This window comes from Athene cunicularia, assembly GCF_003259725.1.
Source record: "Athene cunicularia isolate RWA chromosome 7 unlocalized genomic scaffold, athCun1 chr7_part1, whole genome shotgun sequence".
In the NCBI taxonomy this organism is placed as follows: domain Eukaryota; kingdom Metazoa; phylum Chordata; class Aves; order Strigiformes; family Strigidae; genus Athene; species Athene cunicularia.
The window spans coordinates 17727092-17749804 of NW_020799107.1; the positions used below are offsets into that span (position 1 = coordinate 17727092).

The 22713-nt window shown below is 38.6% G+C and overlaps 1 protein-coding gene across 6 annotated transcripts in view; it reads right to left on the bottom strand.

The window, feature by feature from the left end:
- Positions 1-22713, bottom strand: part of CSRNP3 (cysteine and serine rich nuclear protein 3) — a 112636-nt gene that overhangs the window by 46960 nt on the left and 42963 nt on the right. For 4 of the 6 annotated variants that reach the window (XR_003398797.1, XM_026852655.1, XM_026852658.1 and 1 more), the window contains exon 3: positions 10645-10815. Coding sequence is in view for 5 of the 6 variants with exons in the window: in XM_026852655.1 (XP_026708456.1) it covers positions 10645-10815 (171 nt within the window). In the remaining variant the exon portion in view is untranslated. Of the gene's footprint in view, positions 1-10644; positions 10816-12277; positions 12342-22551; positions 22587-22713 lie in introns of those variants that run through there. The other 2 variants (XM_026852657.1, XM_026852656.1) reach the window with 2 other exon arrangements.

Sequence of the window (22713 nt, forward strand, 5' to 3'; positions counted from 1 at the left end):
GTTGCTGTACAATTATGCCTAAATTTGGTCAGCAGTCTCTCTCAGACTGTAGTTGTCATGAGCTGTCTTAATCCATTAATGCATTACTTCAAGTTCTTATAGTTCTTATCACTTTTATTAATTAAGTATAAATGCCACATCATTGAAGTTGTTTGTTTAGGGGTTTTGTAACATACCATTGTCAAAAACTGAGTTACAACAGAACTAAACTGAACTTCAAGAAAATGCTGGCATGCTGTAACTGCAACAACCACCAGCACTCTAAATCCAGCACTATACAACAGTTACTGAAGTCAGCTTGAGAGCTGACAAGCACATTGGAAATGTCATTAAAGTTCATGGTTTTATTTATTAATGTTACAGTTCCAAGTCAGACAAATTATATGATAATCTGTGTAAGTAAACAAGCACATAAAACATTCAGAGCCCTCAGATTACACATGATTTATTTTTCAGAAACACTTCCTATCTTTTGGATTTTCTCTGTCGCACCTAAGAGCTCATTAAAGGGAAGATCTAAGGCTCTGTAACTCTATAGTCATCTCTTGTATGTTACTGCTAGGAAGTAGTCAGAATATATTCACATTTATGAGAATGTTGTTTAGAAGAACAAATGAGGCAGGAACCGCAAAAGATTACAGGATTTTATCTGATTACTCAAAAGCATAGATTAGAGATGTCAGTGAGGTGACTGGAGAATTGCGCTCACCTCAGTAACCAAGGACACGAAGGAAGCAGAGTCAGCACCGCAGAGGCACTATGCTCCCGCTCTACTATACTTCCTAAAATTGCTGAGCAGAGGGCTGCCTTAATGTGACCTCAAAACCCCTTATTAGATGCTGAATGGAAATGTTGAACATTTTCCAACATCAGGGACAAAGTGCTCTATAATTCATTCAATGCTTTTGCTTCAAGCCAACCAGAATTCAGATTCTCAGATCATCTTACCAAGATTTAGGGGCATATGTTATTCTGCATGCACTGTACCTTAGATGGTACGTTCAAATCAGTTGTAATTACTGCTAAAGACACTGCTTAACTCAAGACAGAGCAGAAGGATGTACAAAACACCTATTTTATGATATATCGTGAAGCATGAACATACGTCCAGCCAAAAATTTACTTACATTAGTCAATTAGTAAGTTCCTTTCAGAACAAGGGACACAGATTGTGCAAGGCTTGCGTGCTGCTTGGGAGTCAGTTTCAAAGATTTTGTAGTGAAGCAAAAGCTCGTAACCTACAAATTTATCCACAGAGAGTGTAAACACCACACTATTTCTGAAGAGATGTAGTAACGGCTTCCTTGCTTGGCCATTCTCAAAACAAGTATTTACATGCCATCTGCCTGTGTAACAAGTGATAGCGGTGGATGCCACTATTATCTGTTCTGTGGAAAAAGGGTAACACTGACTCCAGGCAGAGTGTGTTAGGTAGAGATGTGTTTTTTTAGCAGATGCTGGACACACACTGCTAACAGGTGGTTTTTGGGAATGAATGCCACCAGCTTGGGTCTAGCAGTTCACGGCGAGTGAGGATGCCAGAAAGAATAGGAATATTCACCATCACCCAAAACTGTCCTATGGATCACACATGATCTTTAACACATTTATATACTACAAGTCTGATACATTCCATGGAAGGAAAAAATACTCCCTTCTTATGTATTTAAACAATTAATATAATTTTTAGTTCCATATTTCAAGATTATATGGAATTAAGTATTTTTGACAGATACTAATTACTGTAATGCATAAAATATATCAATTATCAGAGGGAAGGATTATACTGTTAAGAATATAATTACCACTACAGAACTATCTCTCAGAGAAGGTCACTATATCGGAACAAGGTCTTCAGACATAGATATCTTCAAACAGGACTGTCATGATCCCTCATTTGAAAGAATATCAACGCTGAAATTTTGATTTGTGGCTTGACATTTGAGTGGCAGAGTTTCTGGGTTTAGCAGAACAGAGCCCAAGTTAATAACCTACTTGCAACTGGCCTGCCTCCTCATGGAGTCAGGTCAGGTCCCGTAGGCTTGTGTCAGCTCCTGGTCGTGCAAAAAAGCAGCTGCTGCAGATTCAGGGCTGTATCTGGACAAAGCACAGCCCCATCCATGCAGCACTCGACCCAAGCTAACAGCAAGTCATCTGCACCACAGACCATTTATGGCAAAACTGGCAGTTCTGGGAGACTGAAGAATTTCATTACTAGATCATTTTCCGCGGCTTATTCAAAGCCATGTTATCAGCAGCTCCCTAACTTCTGAAATTGTATGCCCTTCTTTCCCTACCCCACACCAGGGTATTTTCAAAGCATGGAGTGGAAAGCTAGAAGCAGAGGAGGTTCCCACTGACCTCTGCACATGGGGGTGAGCTGTTTATCTTCCATTCCCACTCATGGGAACCAACCAAGCCAGGAATTCTCCAGCCCAGAGGGGTGCAGGCAGAAGACACTGATGGGTGCCACCTGCATCCAACACCCCTAGCCACTGCCTCCTCACAACTGGTATAATGTTCTGAAGCTGCTTCACGTGCCCCTTCCTTCTCTACCTCAAGCTGTATTTTCTGCTCTTTACCCTGAGAACAACCATTATTTATATATTTGTGAATTTGTGAAAAATGACAGACACAAACACCCTAACTCTTTCCACATTTAAAAAATTTAAGATTTATTATATTTATTCCTAATATATTTCTTAGGTCTTGGTAATAGATGTCATCATGGGTCCATCCAACTACAAAATCCCAAGAAAAGTAATTTTCCAAAGGGGAAAATCAATATTTACACTAGCAGTCCAGTGTGTGCTTATGAGAATCATCCAAGTCTTATTTGTATATGAATAAATTATAACTGATGAAATAGGTAAGCAACAATAATAATGTGCTGGCAGATTTAAACACAGTTTTCCTGAATTGCTCTCACATACATAAAATGTAGTATACAGCTGCACTTGTCATTCACCTTTGAACATCCTCATTTTCCTCTCTGGGCAGTACAGCTATAGCAGTGTGAAACCTGTGAAAGAGCGTTTCCTTCTGCACATTTAGCCGCCAAAACAGAATCCAAACTCCCCCACCTGGGAAGAGATCCTGCTGTGGCTGTATTCGTCTATAAAATGCAAAGCCTGCTTCCTAATTTTACAAAATCCTGATAGGAATGACATTTTAAGCCCATCATGTTTTTCAAACATTTTTTACTGAGAAAACTGGGAGCTCTTTGATTACGAAACATAAATTATCTCAGTTCTGGCTGAACTCCAGGACATAAGCATTTTCTTCTGCTGTCTCAGCTATTCTCCTGATGTCAAAGACACATTAAAATAAATGTGAACCATATGGCTACCCAGCAGAATACTAGCACTCTTGCATCAATGAGGGCAAAGCAATTCATTGTCACCAGTGCAGAAATATCTTAGACACATGAAAATTTCAAAAGGCTGGAAAAACCATGTATGAAGCAGCCTTTTGAATTAAAGCTCTATCTTAGACCAGGGGAAACGTTGCTTTTCTTATACTCTACTACCCTTTTGTCTGCTTTTTACATAGTACTGTATGAACCACTATGGCAAGAAGGATTAACACCTTTCTCCACCTGCTCCATGACTTTCCCACACAGTGTTTCATCAAACCTAACACCGGAGAACAGCAAAGCCTCATCCATCACGATAATCCAGGTCAGAACACCATTGATAAAATCCAGCTCACTTTGAAATTTTAGAAAAAAAAAACTTGGGAGAAGGTTATATTCCAGAAATTGCTTCCACCTGTATCCTACCTCTCCTTCTACTCCACTGTCTCCCAAAAAATATTTTTCTAAGAGGCTCCATATACTAGATTTATAAATTTTAAACTCTTAACAATGAAACACTTTTCCGATGTGCTTGAAATCCACAGTAAGAGGAAATGCTGTGACATACAATACCCTCTCAAAGAAACATGTAGGTTTGAGAATAGTGAAATAAATTGGAACGTGGAAGTCCTGAAGGGAACTGCATACTCAGAAAGGCATAAATTGAATAGTGTAAATTGGGCAGGGCAGGGACAACTTTGTGGAATGGCAACACCTATCCTAGTAGCATTTCACTGCTCCATCCTTCAGGTACTTTGCTCTTGGGTAAAACAAAAGCTAAATTCGCCTCACAGGAGAGGTTTGATGGGAATGCTTGCCTAACGCTAAATTTATTTATGTCACATTTGAAAAGTTTTTTGAAAAATACTAGCTCACAGACAAGTTTGACTTGAGTAGGAGAGGTTTTGCAATTGTACTTTAGTTAAATGTTTTACCTCAGTGTCAGAGTTCTGTCTAAAATCTCACAGAAATGTTAAATTCTTGGGATGCATGCTAAAAGCTGGAATTTTACTACTAAAATTTCAGTGAAAGCTCTAAGTTTACTTCCTCAACACCCTCTATCTCCAGAATGCTTTTCTATGACATTCATCATACTAGTCCAGTTTCTCCATTCTACAAATATAATCAGCCTGCAGGGAGAAGTGGAGGCGGTTAACTGCTCTCTGCCTCACCATTTACTCTAAATGCCAGCTGCTGTTTTGTAGATGATTATTTCTGACCTTGGCCCCAGCTTTGAACAGTGTGAGGAAGAAAGCCGCTATCACGGATCCTTGTAGGAACACCCGTGCATGACAACTGTATTTGCTGAACTCTCTTAATACACTACAGGCAATCCTTTGTCTCATCTTATGGGGAACTTCTATGAATAGCCATTTGATACAAATACAACTACCCATTCAGCCGTCTGTGACTTTGCATTTGCTAACATATTTTGTGTATGTCATGAACATCTTCAACAAAAAAAATTTGCTGTATGTAATCTAAGCCAACAAAAACATCATGTAATGCAAAAACTGTCCCTCTGTTTATATAGTATATGAAACGCACTGATTTATAGGAGAGAACTTTTCAAAAATATAGTTAGTTGCACAAAACCTTCTAAAAACCAGTGGGAGCCTGGCTCCTAACCCCTCTTTACATTTTTTTAGAATTCCATCTATAATCGTTGTTATCCCAGCTGAAAGTCAGCAGGCAAGATCCTGTCATGGCATACCCTGCCCTGTCATTCTGTATGAGCATTTAAGCAAAACATTGCACTACATGTCACTGAATTCCTTTGCATTTGTTGGTTTTTACTGCCCCAATAAGCTGACTTATTTTAACGTGAAAAATGAGAAACTCTCAACCTGTTTGCATTTCATAATGTGAGTCACAAATTACGATAAGAATGTATTCCTTATTAACAAGGAAATTCCAAGCCTGGATGCAGGCAACATGAGTAATTGCAAGATGCTGTAAAAAAAAAAAAAGAATGCCTGCATTTAGCTACACCTTCTAAGTGTTTTCCTATAATAAGCCAGCATCACCACTTCTAACTCATTAAGATTTCTATCATTAACCAGCAATTAAACACACAGCTTAAGCTCAAAGCTCAGGTAATGCCTTGTGCTACTGACCTCACACCAACTAAAATGTTCTCCTTCACATAAAGATAATTTAAGAGAATCCAGATCTTCCTGAGGATTTCAAAGGGTATCTTCTTCCAATTTCTGCATGGCCACATAGATGAAGCAGTCTCAATACATTAGCAACTCTAATATTCAAACAGTATTTTTCAGGGCATATTCAAAGTGCAATGGGGATTTATTTGTATTTTCAAATTCCTCTTTAATGGTAAAATCAAAAGATGGTGAGAGCATTTTAGAGACTGAAGGGTTTTCTCAGAACCATTACTGACCAGCTTCATTCATAATGAACCTAAGGCATCCAATACTCTTAAAGACAGTACCCAAATTAGCAGAATGACAGGAGCTATGATTACACCTGGCTGCAGGATAACCTTGCTAATGACAGTGATAATGGTAATGGCAAGATACAGATAACTGATGGAGGATATCAACTAGACTGTGCGATGGTTCTACCTCCTGTTGGTAAAGATCACCTTACCAGATGAGCTGGTGTTGGAGATTTCACCCGCCTCTGCAGGTGAAGAAGAGAAGCCTCTGCAATAAAGGCATTATACTGAAAGTTCCAGCTACACTACACTTAAGTTGAAATGGCAGAGAAAAGCAGCAGCTCCTCAAAGTATGTTTCTTAAGAGATTAATCTGTGATTAATATGGTATGGGGAGTTTTTACCAGCACCAAATTTCAAAGACAGGACTTGAGGTCTTCTCAGGTCTTTCAGTTGCATGCAATTCTGCAACTTAAACCCAGATATATTTCTTTACCAGAAAAATAGATCAAGGCTTTAGGGGCAGGTACCTCCACAAAGCAGGAAGAATCCCCCACTCCTGAGCTAGAGCATGGAACCCAGCATCCCTCAGCACACACAATTGCTGCAGCTGTCTGGGCGTTGTACTGACATCCTGAACGGCAGTTCCAGAGACAACTTGCTGTGGGGCTGATGAAACACAGCAGCGAGGTGCCCTAGCTCAACAGGGAAATTTAAAGGAGCTGAAATGGCATTGAGTGTGCTCCCACCCTGTATTCCATGTACCTCTAAGGGAAAAGGCAACAAATACTCTCAGTCCCGATTAATACTCTATATGCATGCTTGGACTGCTGCTTGAAGATGAACATCCCTCTTTCTGATATGGAGGAAGGGCAGTGAAATGGGACAAGTACATGGACTGGTTAGTAACATGCTTTGGCATCCATTAAGGTAATTCTGTGGTGTGACTAATGGTCTGCTGAATCAAACTGAAATGACCTCAATAGACTGAGAAAAGTAAGTAAAAAATATAGTAGGGATTTTATCTGCCAATGGTAATGAAGGCACTCTGTCAACATTTGGTAAGAGATTTTAAAATGTGCAGAGGTATATATACACATATTTGACCAAGAAAATACGACTTTTTTTGGGTGAGGTAGGGGGGTGGTGTATGAACTTGGTAACAGTTGTCTATGCTTTATGACTGTAATTTAATTTCCTGACTCAGAAAAGATGTCTGTATCTTAGGATAGGGATTTTTTGTAGTTGCTGTCTTGATTTGTTTAAATGGATAAACTGTTAAAGAAACTCTGTACTTATCCCTGTGTAGTAGTCACAACGCATAGCACTGAGGGATATCTCTGTCGTGTATTTTCTGCCATCACCCTACAGGGTTAATTACTGAGATCAAAGTCATCTCCCCCTGGCTCTGCCCCACCTGAAAGATCCACAGCAGCCGCATGCCTCATTTAGCTGGCATATTAAACTGACCTCAAGAGTAATGGAGCAGGATAGTCTTGTTTGTCTGACCCAATACATATTGTTTCAAGGGCTGTGTAAATACTGAGATGCATCAGCTATTCTAGATAGATTTATATACAAACTGCCTGCTTGCTGAAGCACGGAAAGAGTTGTAGCTACAAGTGATTAAAAAATTCTCTTTGTCAGGTCAATTAGAAAGAAAAAATAAGACTCAGAGAGCCACATCAGGCATTTTTTAAAAGTTCAGTTAAAGAACTAACTACAGGTCACCCACAACACCCACATTTCCAGTCAGTAAACAAGCGTTTACACTGAACTTCAGATTTACTTATATGAAAACAAACTGGAAGGAAGATGGTACACAGGATACACAAAATAGAAAACAAAATGGTACAAACTGTCAGGATACAGCTTAGAAAGATAACCCCCATCAAGGAGGTATTCAGGCATGTTAACAGAGGCAAGCAATGTGGCTCTTACCAGTCTGCTTACTTGTCTCGCAGAAATTTCCATATGCCCTTAAAAGTACAGACTCAAATATTCAACATAGGAAATCCCCTATCTTTTATTCTGGGAGATTTATGTGTTTTAAGAATGAACAAAACACCTTTTAGTGTACACTGCTAACAGTTTTGTTATTGTACAACACATCTTCATGTAGTTTTGAAGGGAGCATCACTAGTGGCTCTGTAAGTCATCCATGTTCATGAGATACGAACATTGACAATTTCCACAAATTCTGCCTTGACAAGACAGGGCCAAATACTTCAGTAGGATGAGTTAGTTTTTTATCACTTCCTAGAACTCAAAATATAATATTTCAAATAACACTGTTTAAAAAAAAATCTAGAAGTTAAAAAAAAAATAAATCTACATACAAAGAAAAGTGCTCCTGCCCTGAAGGGCATCCAACATCACATACACAACTAATGTCAACCTACTGATACAAACCAAAATGAAAATGGATCCTGTGCATATAAAAATTTCACTGATTGTCCAATTAAAACATTATCTTCAGAATCAAAGCACACAAAGACTCAAGAAGATGAAGAATAAACAAAATAAGAATTTAATCTCAACAAAAACCTGTTTTTTCTAGAGGCAGACAGTTATCAAGTTAAAAACATCTTGCACCATTTGTCAAGTATCTTTACTCATTTTAAATATAAACTGATTTAAATATAAAATGATTAATTTTTATTGCAAACACATATTAACATATATACTATCGTACACTATCACTAAGACCCAGCTTTGCAGTGCAGATTTGCTCTTATATATAGCAGATGTGCCTGAGGCTAGCTAAGTGGTTTTTCTAACACTGTTCAACTGGTAGCTGTTGATTGTGTAAACATAAGTAACTGATATGCTTTAATAATAAGAAAGAAGGTACAAAAATCTCACTTGCAGCACTTTAACAATAAATTAACAAAATCTGACTTCCCCATCAGGTGCAACATGGAGTGTCCTTGGTAAATCTAAAAAATAACAATGTGCACCAGAAGAGAGGTGGGATGCAAGATGCAAGTAATTAGGTAGGGATAAAACTACCTTTCGGTTCTGTATATCTGAGCATCAACATCCTCTATTTTCTTACCAATAAAAAATTATCACCTTTATAGCTCCTGAAAGTACGCTGCATTACAGTAAGAGCAAAGCAGAATGTTAAGACACTGAAAGATGCCATGTTCCAGTAGCATAGAAACTAGTCTCCAAAAGTCTTTTCCTTGAGGACCTTGTGATTTGCCTGTTCAAATGTAGCACCAAGGCCACTTCTTAAATTCTCTTCCCAAACCAGCCTTATATAATACTGGGATTACTGTGTATTGATTTCTTGGAATTTAGGCAGCTACATCTATATTAAAGACAATACTTTCTAAATAGTATCAATGCACATGTAAACAAATTGCTTTTTCTATTTCCGTATTGTCAACTGATATATATGTGTGTATGTGTATTTAAAAATATATAGCATGTACAACTTCTATGTGTGAGTGCACGCACAGATAAACATTTATTACTCTGGCCACAGATATCTCAGTTATATGGATCATTAATCATAACACTGAAATGCTATAGTTTCTCTCACAGACTTTATTAAAAAACTAAATTATTTATTGTGTCAACTACAATGAAAGCTTACTGTTACATGCATGTATTACAACTTCCAAGTTTCTCCTGTGATACAAGGCTTCTTTCTATTATCTGTGTATTGCTGTCATCTATGTAGGTGGCAATGACTGACATAAAATGACCAATTCAGGTCTGTGATGAATAATCACCTAAGTCCTTAAACAGATGCGAAAATTAGAAGATCATCATGCAGACAATACTGTCATTTCTTAATACTAGCAAAGAGATTTACTGGGTCACTTACTCCTTTGTGGCATTTCAATAAAATAGGTCCCCTACTAGTACTGCAACTAAATTATAATATACCACATCAAGACTGTTACATGTAAATGCATTTGAAAAGTTGTGCCTGTGTACCCTTTGCACAGGAGTGTTCCATACTGCAGCGGAGAAGATTCGGACCCTCAGATAGACGAATCAAAGAACATCCACATCACATGCTACAGACATGATTTCCAGGCACAACCTAAACCACACAGTTGTAAGGATGACATTGTATGTGGGTGGCAATGAGGAGCCTCACCTACCTCCTGGCCCACAATTTTAACAGCTTTAGAGCCACTAACTCCAGTGGAGAGATCTACATGCAACAGAGTTGAAGGAGGCAAACCCCTGCTTTTTAAAACATGCAATTCACATTTAAAACAGTATAACCACCTAAGACAAATACCATAAACTACAAATAAAAACTGTAAATTCATCCTTCCTATATATATATGCTGCACATGTAGCACTTTGCTATCTTAAAACCAAATTCTTACCTACATGCAAAACCATTGCCCAGTACAGAGATACCTTCCCCTATGTGAAGAATATGAACAATTGCCGTAATGTGTCCCGTACACAATGTTCCTCGATTCTAAATAAAGAAAGCTTATTATTTTCTTTGGAGAACTCTGACCAATACAATACTGGAGATAGCTGACAGCTACACTACACTTATCTAAGAAAAATAAACAAATTTACCTAAAGTATCTTCCCTACAGTGCCTTTTTGAAATACCTTAAGCACAACTCCCAATGTAACTACAAACATCTACACAATTCAAAAAGCAAACAGACGGGGGCTTCCAAGTGACTTCACATTTTTACAATGACAAATAGTTTTATACAGTTAAAAAGAAGGCAAAAAGGCACAAGTTTGCCAAGTCATTTTGAACAAGCCACAAACTGAATACCACAGAGACTCACTCCATTTTATCATCTGTTCAATTTAAAACCACCATGTTTATCTAACCATAATATTTATTTTATTCTGAGAAACAAGAAGAATTCTTTAGACACACCAACTTTAGTACTTACGGGTAAAGTGATTAGAAGTGGATGGATTGACACTATCACCACTGTCAGCACTTTCACTGCTAGAAATGTCATCATCTGATTCCCGCACAGAGGAACAAGGTGAGGAGCCATCAACTTCTTCAAACTTCCTCTTTAAAATTCCACTCATTGCTGCAATGCTGTCACATGCACCTGTAACAGGAACAGAGGCAATGAGGCACTGAAACATCCATCGGCAGAATATGCAGTCATAACCTCCAAAGTAATTTTTACTTAGACGTATCAGTAAGTTGCCACTTCTAGTCTTGAATAACCATTTAGTATAAAATTAGATATAATTAATTAGGAGACAGTGAAGCCATAGGAAAGAAAAAGCCATCATAAGTCATACCCTAACTTGACATGTATGAAGATGGTTATTTCACTACAATAATGTGTAACAGATTGCTTTCTGGGAATATTTTTTCCCATTTCGATGTCAACAGCATCCTAAATTTTTAGATTATGTTGTGAAATTTCAAACAAGGAAAAAATGGGAGTTTCTCTTCAAATGCACTCACTCAGTCCGTCCCTTGGCTGTCACAGGAAGAAGGAATGTTCACAATCATAGATGAAATTAAATAAGAAGAAATCATCCTGAACACCACAGTTCCCTGTGTTCAATGTGATCTAATCAGTGGTCACACCACACATATAAGAAATCCATCTGATAATTCTAGTATTATGGACAGACAAAAGACAATGAAGTCACAAAGACCATGTACCAATTTAGTGCTCAATAAATGCCTGGAAATCAGAAATTCCCCACTCCAGTCTGAAACATCAATTGCCTCCCAAGCTTTCTCCTTCACACATTAAGAAATAAGATGCCAAATATATTCCTGAGGTTGAGTAGAAGACTATAAAGCAAAGCATTCAAGCAGAAATTTAGCAGCAGAGGTAGAAATGTAACATGAATTGCACATAATTAAGGAGAAAGTGTACCCTTAACCGAGGAGAGATCAAGAACAGCTGGAACTTGCTCAGAGGACATGCAGCTACCACCAGGCTGCCTTCAGCACTGCAGAGGCAAGCAGTGCTGATGCTTATCCAGGCAAAGTTTGTCTAGGCTTGATGAGTTTGTCTAGGCTTGATGACATGCTAGACTTGCTAAGGACACACAACCTAGCACTATGGACTTACCGCAGGGTTCTGCTAAATCCCAAAAAAAAAAAAAAAAAAAAAAAATTACATTCCTCACTGAAACAGAACCTTGTTAATCTCCGTTGCTACCTTTAGGACTCATTAATTCCAAGCCAGCTGCATTCTGCTCCATCCAGGAAGCTGGACTAGATAACCTTCAAAACCCCCTTTCAAACAACGTTTCTATGGTTATATGTTTAAAAAAACAACAAATCTGTCAGAAAGCTAACATATGCTGGGCTAAATGTACTACTACTAGTAAAGACGACAAGATTAAGGCACAGACTCCAGTACTGGCCATACTGTTTAACAATTAGCACATTTCAGAGTTTTGGCCCAGGTCACCTTGCACACTTCTGGGTAATGCAGGATGAAGCCAGTGCCAGAACCATTCCCAGCAGGCAGGCTGGATGAGAGCACCCAGGTTTTGGCAGAGGGCTGACAGCTTAGCCACTGTGGACAAGAATCATACCCTGCCACTTGGCAGCAGCAGCCAGATTGCTGTCCTTAGACTGCATCATTTTTATCTTTTTAATTAACACAGAGGCAGTCTCAGTGATGTATCTATGTTCTGACCCTGTAAGCACTGCACTTCAGTAGATCCTCTGGTATTTTTGCTTACACTTAGTCTAGTACCAAGTAGTTTCAATGTCTCCTATGCATCCTATAGCTCCCTTCAAGCCCCAACACCAGTTTCGTTCCTGAAAAAAACAAAGTGACAGTGTGAAGAGGTTTGCAACCCACTTCTGGCCTGATATGAAGCTAGAACAGGACAATGGTGGGTATATGAAGCTGAGAGCTACAGAAAAAAAAAAGTTAAAAATCAATAGGTTTACCAAATTACAGTCTGTAGGACTAATTCAAATCGTAATTCAGGAAACACTGAAGTCTGTCTATAGGAAAATCTGGGTCTGAGTTGGCAAGAATATCATGGTTCCATTCCAGTGCAGCAGAAAGTTAGTTCTAATTACTTGTTTTGCTTTGCTGACACAGCATTTTATATTGTCTGCCAGTCCTAAGCACTGCAGGAGGGAGTTATGGGCAGGTTTATACTTGCCACTGTAAGTCAAAACTAGAAATTACGGATACATTATATAACATTTTAATGGTATTATTTAATTACAAGAACAGAAATTTTATAATAAAGGAGTTCATTCACCTCTCGGAAGCAAAAGCTCTGAGAAGCACATACATGATTGCACCGAGTTTAATATCCTGTCTCCAGCAGTAGTCAGTATTTAACGCTTCAGCGGAAAGCAATGGGATGAGAAATCCAGCCACAACCACTGCAGATACATGACTCTGCTTCCTCATCCTTGCAGTCAATTTCCCCTAAGCATAAGGCTGAAATGTTGCTATATGACAGTGCACAGCCTCTTATAAATTCATTTGACTTGCTCTCCTGAGGCAACAAGTTTCGTATTAGTTTACTGGGGGGAAAGAAACCCAACAAAACACATCTCCCAAAACTATAGCCACAGACCCTTCAAAATCACAGCAGTTTCAATCTTTACAGTATTTTGGACAGTAAAGAGCAGCAGAAATGTATCAGCGTCTAGTAGCATGCTGTACTAGATAGAACTCCACATGTACAGGTGCTCCCCACAAAGAAGAAATAGCTGAAGAGAAGTCACTGAGGTCTTCTTGCTGTTTTATGATGGTATTTCCATTTCAATCACCAATAGCTATTATATTACAAGGGAGTTGCAGTGCATATGCTGATCCTGTACAGAATTAGGAAATGCCTTTATATTTGGGGGCGAGTGCCAAGGGGGAATGGCGATGGAGACACAAATGTAACAGCAGCACCGAGTTACTCACCCCAAAGCTGAGGAGTCTGTCCGACTGCTGCTGGAACACACCTGGCATGTTACTGCCTGTGCTCTCAATCTGAGCTGGGCAACCTGCAACAGCCTGCCTGCCACTGGGGAACTCCCCAAAACAGTATAGCCCCTTGCTGACACTATTCCACTTTTAATGTGGTAACTAAAGTGTTCATTGGCCAGAACAGGATAAGAAAGTGAGCAAAAAAGTGGGCAGGTCTGAGAACACTTGTGCATTCAGTTACTATTTGAACAGATTCTTCCCAATTCTGAGTTAATGATTCCCAAAACAAGGCATGAATTCCTATCAGAAGGTATCCAGCTCTTGAGAGCAACATACACGGAGCAGTGATCCCTGATACAGCCGTCTTGAACCTGCTCTGGGAACTGGTGCCAGATTCCCTAGGGGCAGAAAACAAAAGCAGGGGGAGCCATGTACAATCTTGACAGGTACACATTGCCACATCCCAGTTACACCTGCTCCATCTACCCCCTGCAAGGGCACAGGGGCAAACACATGCTTGATTACTGCCTGTTGACTGAGAAACAGCTGCTTTCAATTGAGAAACCAGCAACTTTTAAATGACTCCAATGACCTTGTCTTTGACCAGTCCTCAGATCAAAACCCCTTTCCTAGAAGGCTCTGACCATCTGTCACCAAACTGTCTTCTTCAAAGGGAAGTGAGCTTTTTTAGGGTCTCACTTTGAAGTTCTCCTAGCATAAAGGCTGCTTCTGCATATACCCAGAAGTTAAGAGATTTGAGATGCCTGAATAACTTCATGTCCAGGTCTCCCTGGGAGCCTGAACTTTGTGTTCTTCCAAGCAAGGTGCCTAAGAACAAAAGGCAAACAGAATATGAATGCAGAGCATGCTGAGAAGGAAGAGGGACAGAAAGGCAGGGCCAGGCCCAAACCCAGGAGTGACTGTTATGTACTCAAAGGCTGGTAAATACAGTACAGCACTTGTCATGCTACCTGTGCGCACTCTCTTTGGCCTACGAATCTTGGCTTTAATTTCTATACAGAGAAATGGTCTCCACCTAAGTGAAGGCCTAGGGTGCCTCTGCTAAGCTATAGCTAAGAGACACCAATTACTGAACAACAGATTCAGGTCTCTAGCATGCTGGTGAGTTCCTTACCTATTAAACTACTGTGTAAATTACAGGAAACCCATTGAGCAGATCTTTACAAGAAAGATGTTTTAAGAAGTGACCTAAGATCTGTTCTTGAAAGGGAAGGTTTATGCACCTGCCTTCAGGACCGATCACTGGACTGTGACGAGCATAGGGAGCCTTGATAGCAAAGAGCTAAACTGAGCTTCCACGCTGAAGGGAAACCACCTGGATGTTAGGGATTAAAACATTTAACTCTCAAGCATCTAACCTCTAATTGCCTTGCTTCTCATTTCATTAAGGGGATGTGATTTAGGGACTAATCCTGAAACGTTACTCAGAAGGAAAAGACCTACAGTTCTCAATGACCACAGCTTATCATTACTACAAGCAAAAAAGTATTTCTGATTAGAGAGACACTGGAAGGACAGGGTATTTTACAGCCATCTTGACACTGCTAGGAAACACATGCTTCTTCCTACAGTAAGTTACTGGACCTCTGCATCAGTAAACGACCTCTGCTGGCACTGTAATTTTGCCTTGTATTCAAACACAATGGGATTCTTATCGATTCTAAAACACTTTAAAAGGAAATGTCTGAAAAACAAAGCATATGTATTAAATAACAAGATCTCTGGGGGAATGATAGCTTGTCCTGTTCATTTTCAAAATTCTTTTGCTGAACATTAATCCCTCTCCCATTCAATAAAAGGCAATTGGATTCCTTTAATTTATCTTTCGGCCACCTTAAAATCAACTTGTCTCTCTTAACACCCTTAATTACATCTTTAAAACATTAAGTTTGCATATGATAGCTAACATAGTGTCACAATTACAATTTAAATATTTAGTCAGAACTTTCCTATGAGGAAATATACCTTACACTACACAATGCTTGCTTTAACCATGAAAGTATTAACACTTTGAATTAGAGTGACACGGTATCTAGTTGTAGCCTACACACTTTCTTTCAAAAATATTTCCAGCCATTATGACTTCAAATGCAGAGGAAGTGAAGTGAAAGTGTCAACAATGAGACTGCCAAGGGGATGGTCAAAAGAAATGGCTACAACAATTTAAATGGCTAAATAAATATAGGCTAAAAGTCAAGTCAAGGGTAAAGATATAAATTCATACTGCCTCTGGCAGGAATCAATTATGCTGGCTCTTCTGACCTCTAAATACATTCTTCTGGAAAGGGGAACATGAAAAGCTTGCTCTTATTCTCTCACTAATTTTTATGCATTTTCTCTCATCCATCTCCTTTGCAAGTTTCATATGTACCTTCATATATGTTTAAACTTGGCAAAAATATTTAAAAAGTGAAAAGACATAAACTGTTTTATCTGTGTTAAAAAATAATGATAATTTTAAAAAACCTTACAACTACAGTAGTTGAAAAGCACTCTCACTCCCACGAACTTAAACAGAAAAGACTTGAAACTTTTAGTAGAGGCATTTCTCAAATGTCAAAGATGTGCTTAAACACATGAAAATTTACCTATTTAGTCAGTTTTTGAGAATGACAATACAGCCTGAATAACAGCACAATGGATGACGTAGTATTGGAAAGAGGTAAAAAGATGAGAAGGGATTGAAGTGGAAGTTTGTAAAAAAATTCTTTTCCTACAGAAGTTGGACTCTAAGCCAAAAATACTGTTTCAGGTTTCCTTCACTGTTGAAGGGAAATACAAATGAAATAGAAAAGCCAAGCACTGTTATGATCACTGGAGGCCAGTTATAAAGAAGAAGGTAAACAAAGCAGATATAAAAAGAATATGGGTGTCCTCGAAGTTGAATGTTACCATGCATCAGGTGTTCATCTATGCTACGTATCTGAACATACAGCTAAGGATTTGCATAGCTCAGCTCACTTTGAACAAGCCAGTACAATCAGCAAAGCAGATCAGTTGTACTAATACACCCAGCTTCTCAGCAGAAGTAATTTGTGAAGCAGAATGCTGCCCTACTACAGTTAAGACCATTTGCAGTACCCCTGTGAAATACATTCTTAGCTTCAACAGGCATCTCAGAAGTAGATATACATTGCTTTGGATATCAAAATAAATAAAAGGTCATATGATGGCAAAACTTAAGCTATTTGCCAATTATTCATTGCTTAGCTCTGCAAATTTTGTTGCTCTTCTAACACAGGTTTTCTTTTGTCATACACTGGTAGAATTTAATTATGTATCCACATTTAATATAGAAGTTTAATATGCCTTAAGAAATACTGTTAACAAAAATTCATCACATAGGCAGCATGAAAAATGGTCTCAGCTTATTATGCACCAAATCCTGAGATAGTAAAGAACTGCCTGTGCAGTGCCAGCAGCCATTTGCGTTTTAGTCTTGCTGCAGCGTTATACAATAGGCATGCTCAGCACGTTCCCTAATGGAGACTGCTTCAACTTTCCTCTCCTTAATTCAGCATTCAGATTCCAGCTTGGCAGATGATTCTGTCCAACCCGATGCCTTTGTCTTGTCACATCCACCCAAGAAAAGGCACAGCTGCAGAAATACCTTCTCCTATGCCTCTGGAAGTAATGACACAGACCTGGGAGCTCCAGGAGCCTCCAGGTTTTCAGTGAGGAAGGACATGGAAACTGGTGTGGAGCCCCTGGTACTACAGTAGTCAGATCATGTTCTTCCAACTTCAGTAACAAGTCATTTCAAAGTTATGGTATGAGCTTGATTCTTTGCATCTGACAGCTTAGAAACAACCAATCAAAAGATTCTGGGTTGATGGGCTTTTTATTTTCTTTTTCTTTTTTTAAACACAGGAAGTATAAAAATCTCACATAACATCTTGTTTTTATCTTTGTAATAAACGTTAAAATTAGAAAGACCATCATTAACCCAATTCTCTTAATACCCTCACAGGGCTGTATGCATTTTTAAGACACTGAATAAATATTTAGCACAGCTATTAGTAGCAGCTTAGTGACAGATTGGCATTGGTAGCCCAAAAAACACTTCTTGGAGAGGTTACTCTGGCTTTTTTCTACTGGAAGCTGAAAGAAAATGGTAAAAACTGAACAGCAGCTCAAAAATACCAGAAAACCTATTATTTTCTTTAGCAGAAATATCTGAGGAAGAGTGTATGAAACAGACCCCTATAAACAAAAACCATTTTGGTCTGCAGGAGCCAACATTCAATTGCTAGCAATGAAACAAATGTAGCTCCATGTCATGGGAGTAAAAGCATGACTTCATTCAAGGCTTAGCCTCAATTGAAGCCAAAATTAGTAAAAAGATGTTTAAGTGCATCTTTCTCCCTGGAGAACAGTCAATAAAACTATTCGTACTGGGAAACATAAATTATTAATATCTACTGGAAGGCTGTGATGTTTTGAAACTACTATATTCAAAAATAGCTTTATGGCTATAATAATTCAATCTTTCTATCTAAATCAAGGACAATGCACAACCAGCATATAATGTTACAATCTGCAGGTTTAATGCACACCAAAGACAACCCTAAATAGGTAATAAGGCCCATAAAAAATGACAAAAATAAAAGAGGTAGAATTAATGTTTGTTTCTATTATTTTCCTTTTTGACTTTTCACATACATGGTGTATCTATTCAAAAAGGAAAACCAATATGCTTATTTAAAAAACCCTAGAGATTTCTAGCAATAATATTACTTCAACAACACTGATAGGAGAAATCCACCAAAAAAGACTCCCCATCCTAACATGCACAATGAATTACTGAATGCAGGAGACAGTGAATTTATACAATACAAGAACTCGTAAGATTTATTCTGCTACTGACACGTATGTGGAGTGTTGACAATTCACCTCTTCTAAGAAGAGCACAAGTTATAAATAAGCTACTTAATTATCAGCCAGAAAATACAAGTAGAATTTATATTCAAGTTTACAAAAAATAATTCTGAGAAACCAATGGAACTTTATGGATTTGCCTCTTTTGAATCGATGACCTGAGGCACAGCAGGGGGTCTGGTTCACTGATGCTCTTCCCCAGCGTCCCAGTGTTTCAGCATTCCTCTATGTGGTTACTTTGATAATCAGGGCTTTAGCCCTTGTGCAAATTTTTTTTTCACTGGGGTGAACTAACAATCTCTCTCTTTGCCATCTACCACCCAATTGCACAATACTTGAAGATATACTACTTCTCTTTCAAGCTCAGCTGAAATGAGGTAACATTAACAAAATATAAAGAAAATTTGATAGACATATCAAACAATATGATAGACATACAGAAAACATAACTGCATAGGCCTAATTTCCTTAAGAAATCACTCAAAAAGATTAGCTACACTAAGATTTCAAGTTCCCAAATTTTGTGACCAGAGCATCATGGAATGAGATGGTTGATTTTTATGAAGAGAGACAAAACATGTGCAATCAATAAACTAAAACATTTCTCTGTAAGCCAATAATCTTTCAGTAAATTCAATAACTGACAACCTCAAAAAGGTAAGATTTTTAAAAGTTATATTCAATTACAGCCAATCTTTCCACTGGTAACTTCATACTTTTGTCCAGCAAAAAGTACACATAGGTACTCACCTGTGTGTGTGTACCTTTGTATACGTGACACAAAAGCACGTGAAGGACGGGTGTTATCACAACATGAATATGTAAAGCTACAGACCACAGTAAGACTGACCTAAAATTAGATCCTGACTATGTTCAAATTGAATGTTGCCTCTTTTCACTTTTTGTGTAAAACCTGGAGTTTATGGCTGTAGTGACTTGGCATCATAATAAGTATGTCTAAAAATCCATTTCAGTTCACTTTATAATTCAAAGCTGAAAATTCTTCCAGAAGGCTGACAGAAGAGCTGCAGGTCTAATAATAAGCATGTACCCATCCAATTCCCAAGGCACTCTTGTCACCAAGACAGTGATGAACAGCAACTAAGCAGCTAGCCCATTCCCACAGCACTGCCTGACTTGTGAGCACCTTATGACCATTCAATGACATCTCAGGCAGAGGATTCTGCTGGGACAAAATTAATTATCTGCCCTATGCTCTCCTGAAAAGCACTGCTGTGAAGGTATGTGGCTTACACTTCCAACCCGAGGTATTCTTTTTTATTTGATATATTTTATGACATTTTGCTTTATCAAATCTCTGATTCTCCTGTCGTTTCCAGGGGAGCTGAGATGAGAAGGTTAATACTCTGCAATTTTCACTTTCCTATTTTATCATTAAAAGACGTTTGTTTAGAAATAAGAGTGGGTGAGGAGGGCATAATGGTAAACAACTGAGCAACTTAATTGAGAGCTACAAAGTTAAACCTTGAGCTACTCTGAAAGTGAATGGTTCAATAAAGACTCTGGTACTACAAGACAGCAAACAATGGCAGCTCTGCAAGCACTCCATGTCCCTCCAGAGTCATGGGCTCTCCCTCCCCCCCATAATAAAATACTTGAATACAGAAACGTTTGCTTGAAAATAGCCTGCTCAGCTGCCACAGTTCATGTTGGAAGTAAGCAGTGCTATCATTTATCGTCCACACTAAAAACAATGAATAAATACATTTTCTGGCTTTCAACATTTGTTTACCCTTTCACCCCCACACAAATGGCATTGCTAGAGATTGCTATCACTTAGAAGTACAAGTGAAAACATCTGCAATCCATCTTACTTTTTTAACATATTAATGCTTCATTAAAAGGAGACTCTGTTCAATTATAATAGATTTCAAATCACTGAGAACTTCATTATCAAATTCAGATCCCTATTCAAAAAACCCAACCTCCTCCTGAATCCCCCACAATGTCAGCCTATTTCATCCTCCCAGAAGTACCAGCCAGCTGCTCCTCAGGTGAGAGATGCCCACGGACACTGGAGGAGCCCTGGCCAGCACACTCAAGCAGCCCAGGGAGATGGGTGTGAAAAAGCAGCCCTCTTCCCCAGCTGCAACCCCCAGCACAAACCCCGGCGCTGCCTGTCTTCCACAGCTCCTCGTGTGGTCGTGCGACAGCAGGTGCACAGTTCCTGCGGCTCTAAGCAGACAGTGCTTTTAGGGCAGGGTGCTGCAGATCCCCAGGCCAGCTTTGGACCAGCTAGCTCCGGTACTGACACCAGAATAGCTGCAGCAGCATAGAGCTCAATACAGACCAATTTCTCCTGATTTGCAGCACAGACAAAAAGCATGACTTATTTATAGGCATGCACAGAAATGATTTACCAGTATGAAATAAATAAATGTAGCATGACCCCAAATTCCTCTCACTATTCCTAGAAGGGGCAGCGTGTTAATGAAAGCTACAACTACCACAGAGGCTTATTTACCCCAAAGCCTGACCCTGCATAACCAAATCACTCAATTGCATTTCCTCATCAAAATCCAAGGACTACATGGGATGGTGAAGTTACGATCAGTAAATGATGTTCTAGTTCCTGCCCACATCCCTCAGACTGATGAGGGTCAGGTTCCAAACCACATAGCCCATATTTCCTACTTCACCCTAGACAATAAAATAAATATGCAAATCCTTATTGCTTATAAAAGAGCAGGATACTAACCAGCCTCAAACTGAATCAGGACATCAAGTTAAATATTTAATGAAATTATTTATGAAGTAGTGCTTTTTCATCTGAAAGCCTAAATGCAAGTGGTCCAATGCATTTTGATGTTAAGTTTTAAGAAGTATCCTTACTTATATTTTTGCATTTAAACCTACAAAACCCTGAAAAACTCAGACATCTTATCTTCCTTTTACTCCTAATTTCACTTTTAGACAATTTAAAGCAGATTTCCCACCAAATTTTTATGGTGATACACATTTATGTTTCTTTTCCCTATTTCCTTGTGGAAAAAAAAGATATAAAGTGATGGAGAACTGAAGCAGATGTTCTAGAAATGCAAACTTTTTTGGAGGGTGGGGGATAAGACTAGAGGCAGGGGAGTTGTTGAAGATAATTATATGTAAATCTGAAAGAGGAAAAAGCTCACAATTTTCCAGATTTTTTTTTTTGTTAGCAGTTACTCACAAGTCCCATTTAGCATAAGTTTCATTAAAATAATGCATCCATATTTGTGGAGAGATGGAGAAATTAAAGCCATGCTATCTCTCCCAGAGCTGTTTTAACCTAGTAAATATTTTTAGCTTGTGTGCATTTGTAGATGAGTCATATCTGTCTTTTATCTACATTCAATCCCTTTTTCAGGGCCACAAAAACCTACAAAAGAGCAATGAAGCAACAGTGATCAAAACTCACCAGTGGGACTTCAAATGACATTATCTGAAAGACGTGATGGTGTTTTACTGAGGGAATGGCACATTTATAATCCCGTTTTTCTCAGCATCATAAACAGTTCAGAGCAAGGACAAAGAGATATTGACAGACTACACGTAAATTTATCTTTCAGACAGCTTTACCAATCTTGCAACAGATTACACCTGCCTCGCTTCAGCCTGACCTTCCATCTGCTTGTTCAGGGGGAAAAAAACCCTAAACTTCAAGGTTCAGTTACCATAAGTACCTTTCTAAGAGTAAGTAAGAATTTTAGATGGCAGAATCATCTGTTGCTATTTCAGGGAAAATATTTAAGCTTTGAAAAGAATTTCCAAACATTTACCCTTACATACCCTAAACCATGACTTATGTCTTCTATTAATGTTAAACTTAACTTTAGTATTTCACTATTGCATCTGTCCAAATCAATGTGTTTTTCAACAAAAGCAAATTCCTCTTTCCAATAAACAAGACTGAAACTCTAAGAAACACAATAAACGCTGTGGATGCTCAAACCAAAACATTACAAACCAGACTTGGGCTTCTCAGAACTAGAAGTAAATTAAACTAGTAGAATTAACACTGACCTTCAGTAATACAGGAGATCAGAATCATGCCTCTGTCTCCCAAACGTCTGACGCATGCAGAAAGATTCGGTTCTATTTACGATGCTTAAAGAAGCTCCACATACAGCATTCGAACTGCAGCACAAAATGTTTATATAAACCATAGTTTCAACAGAGTTTTGA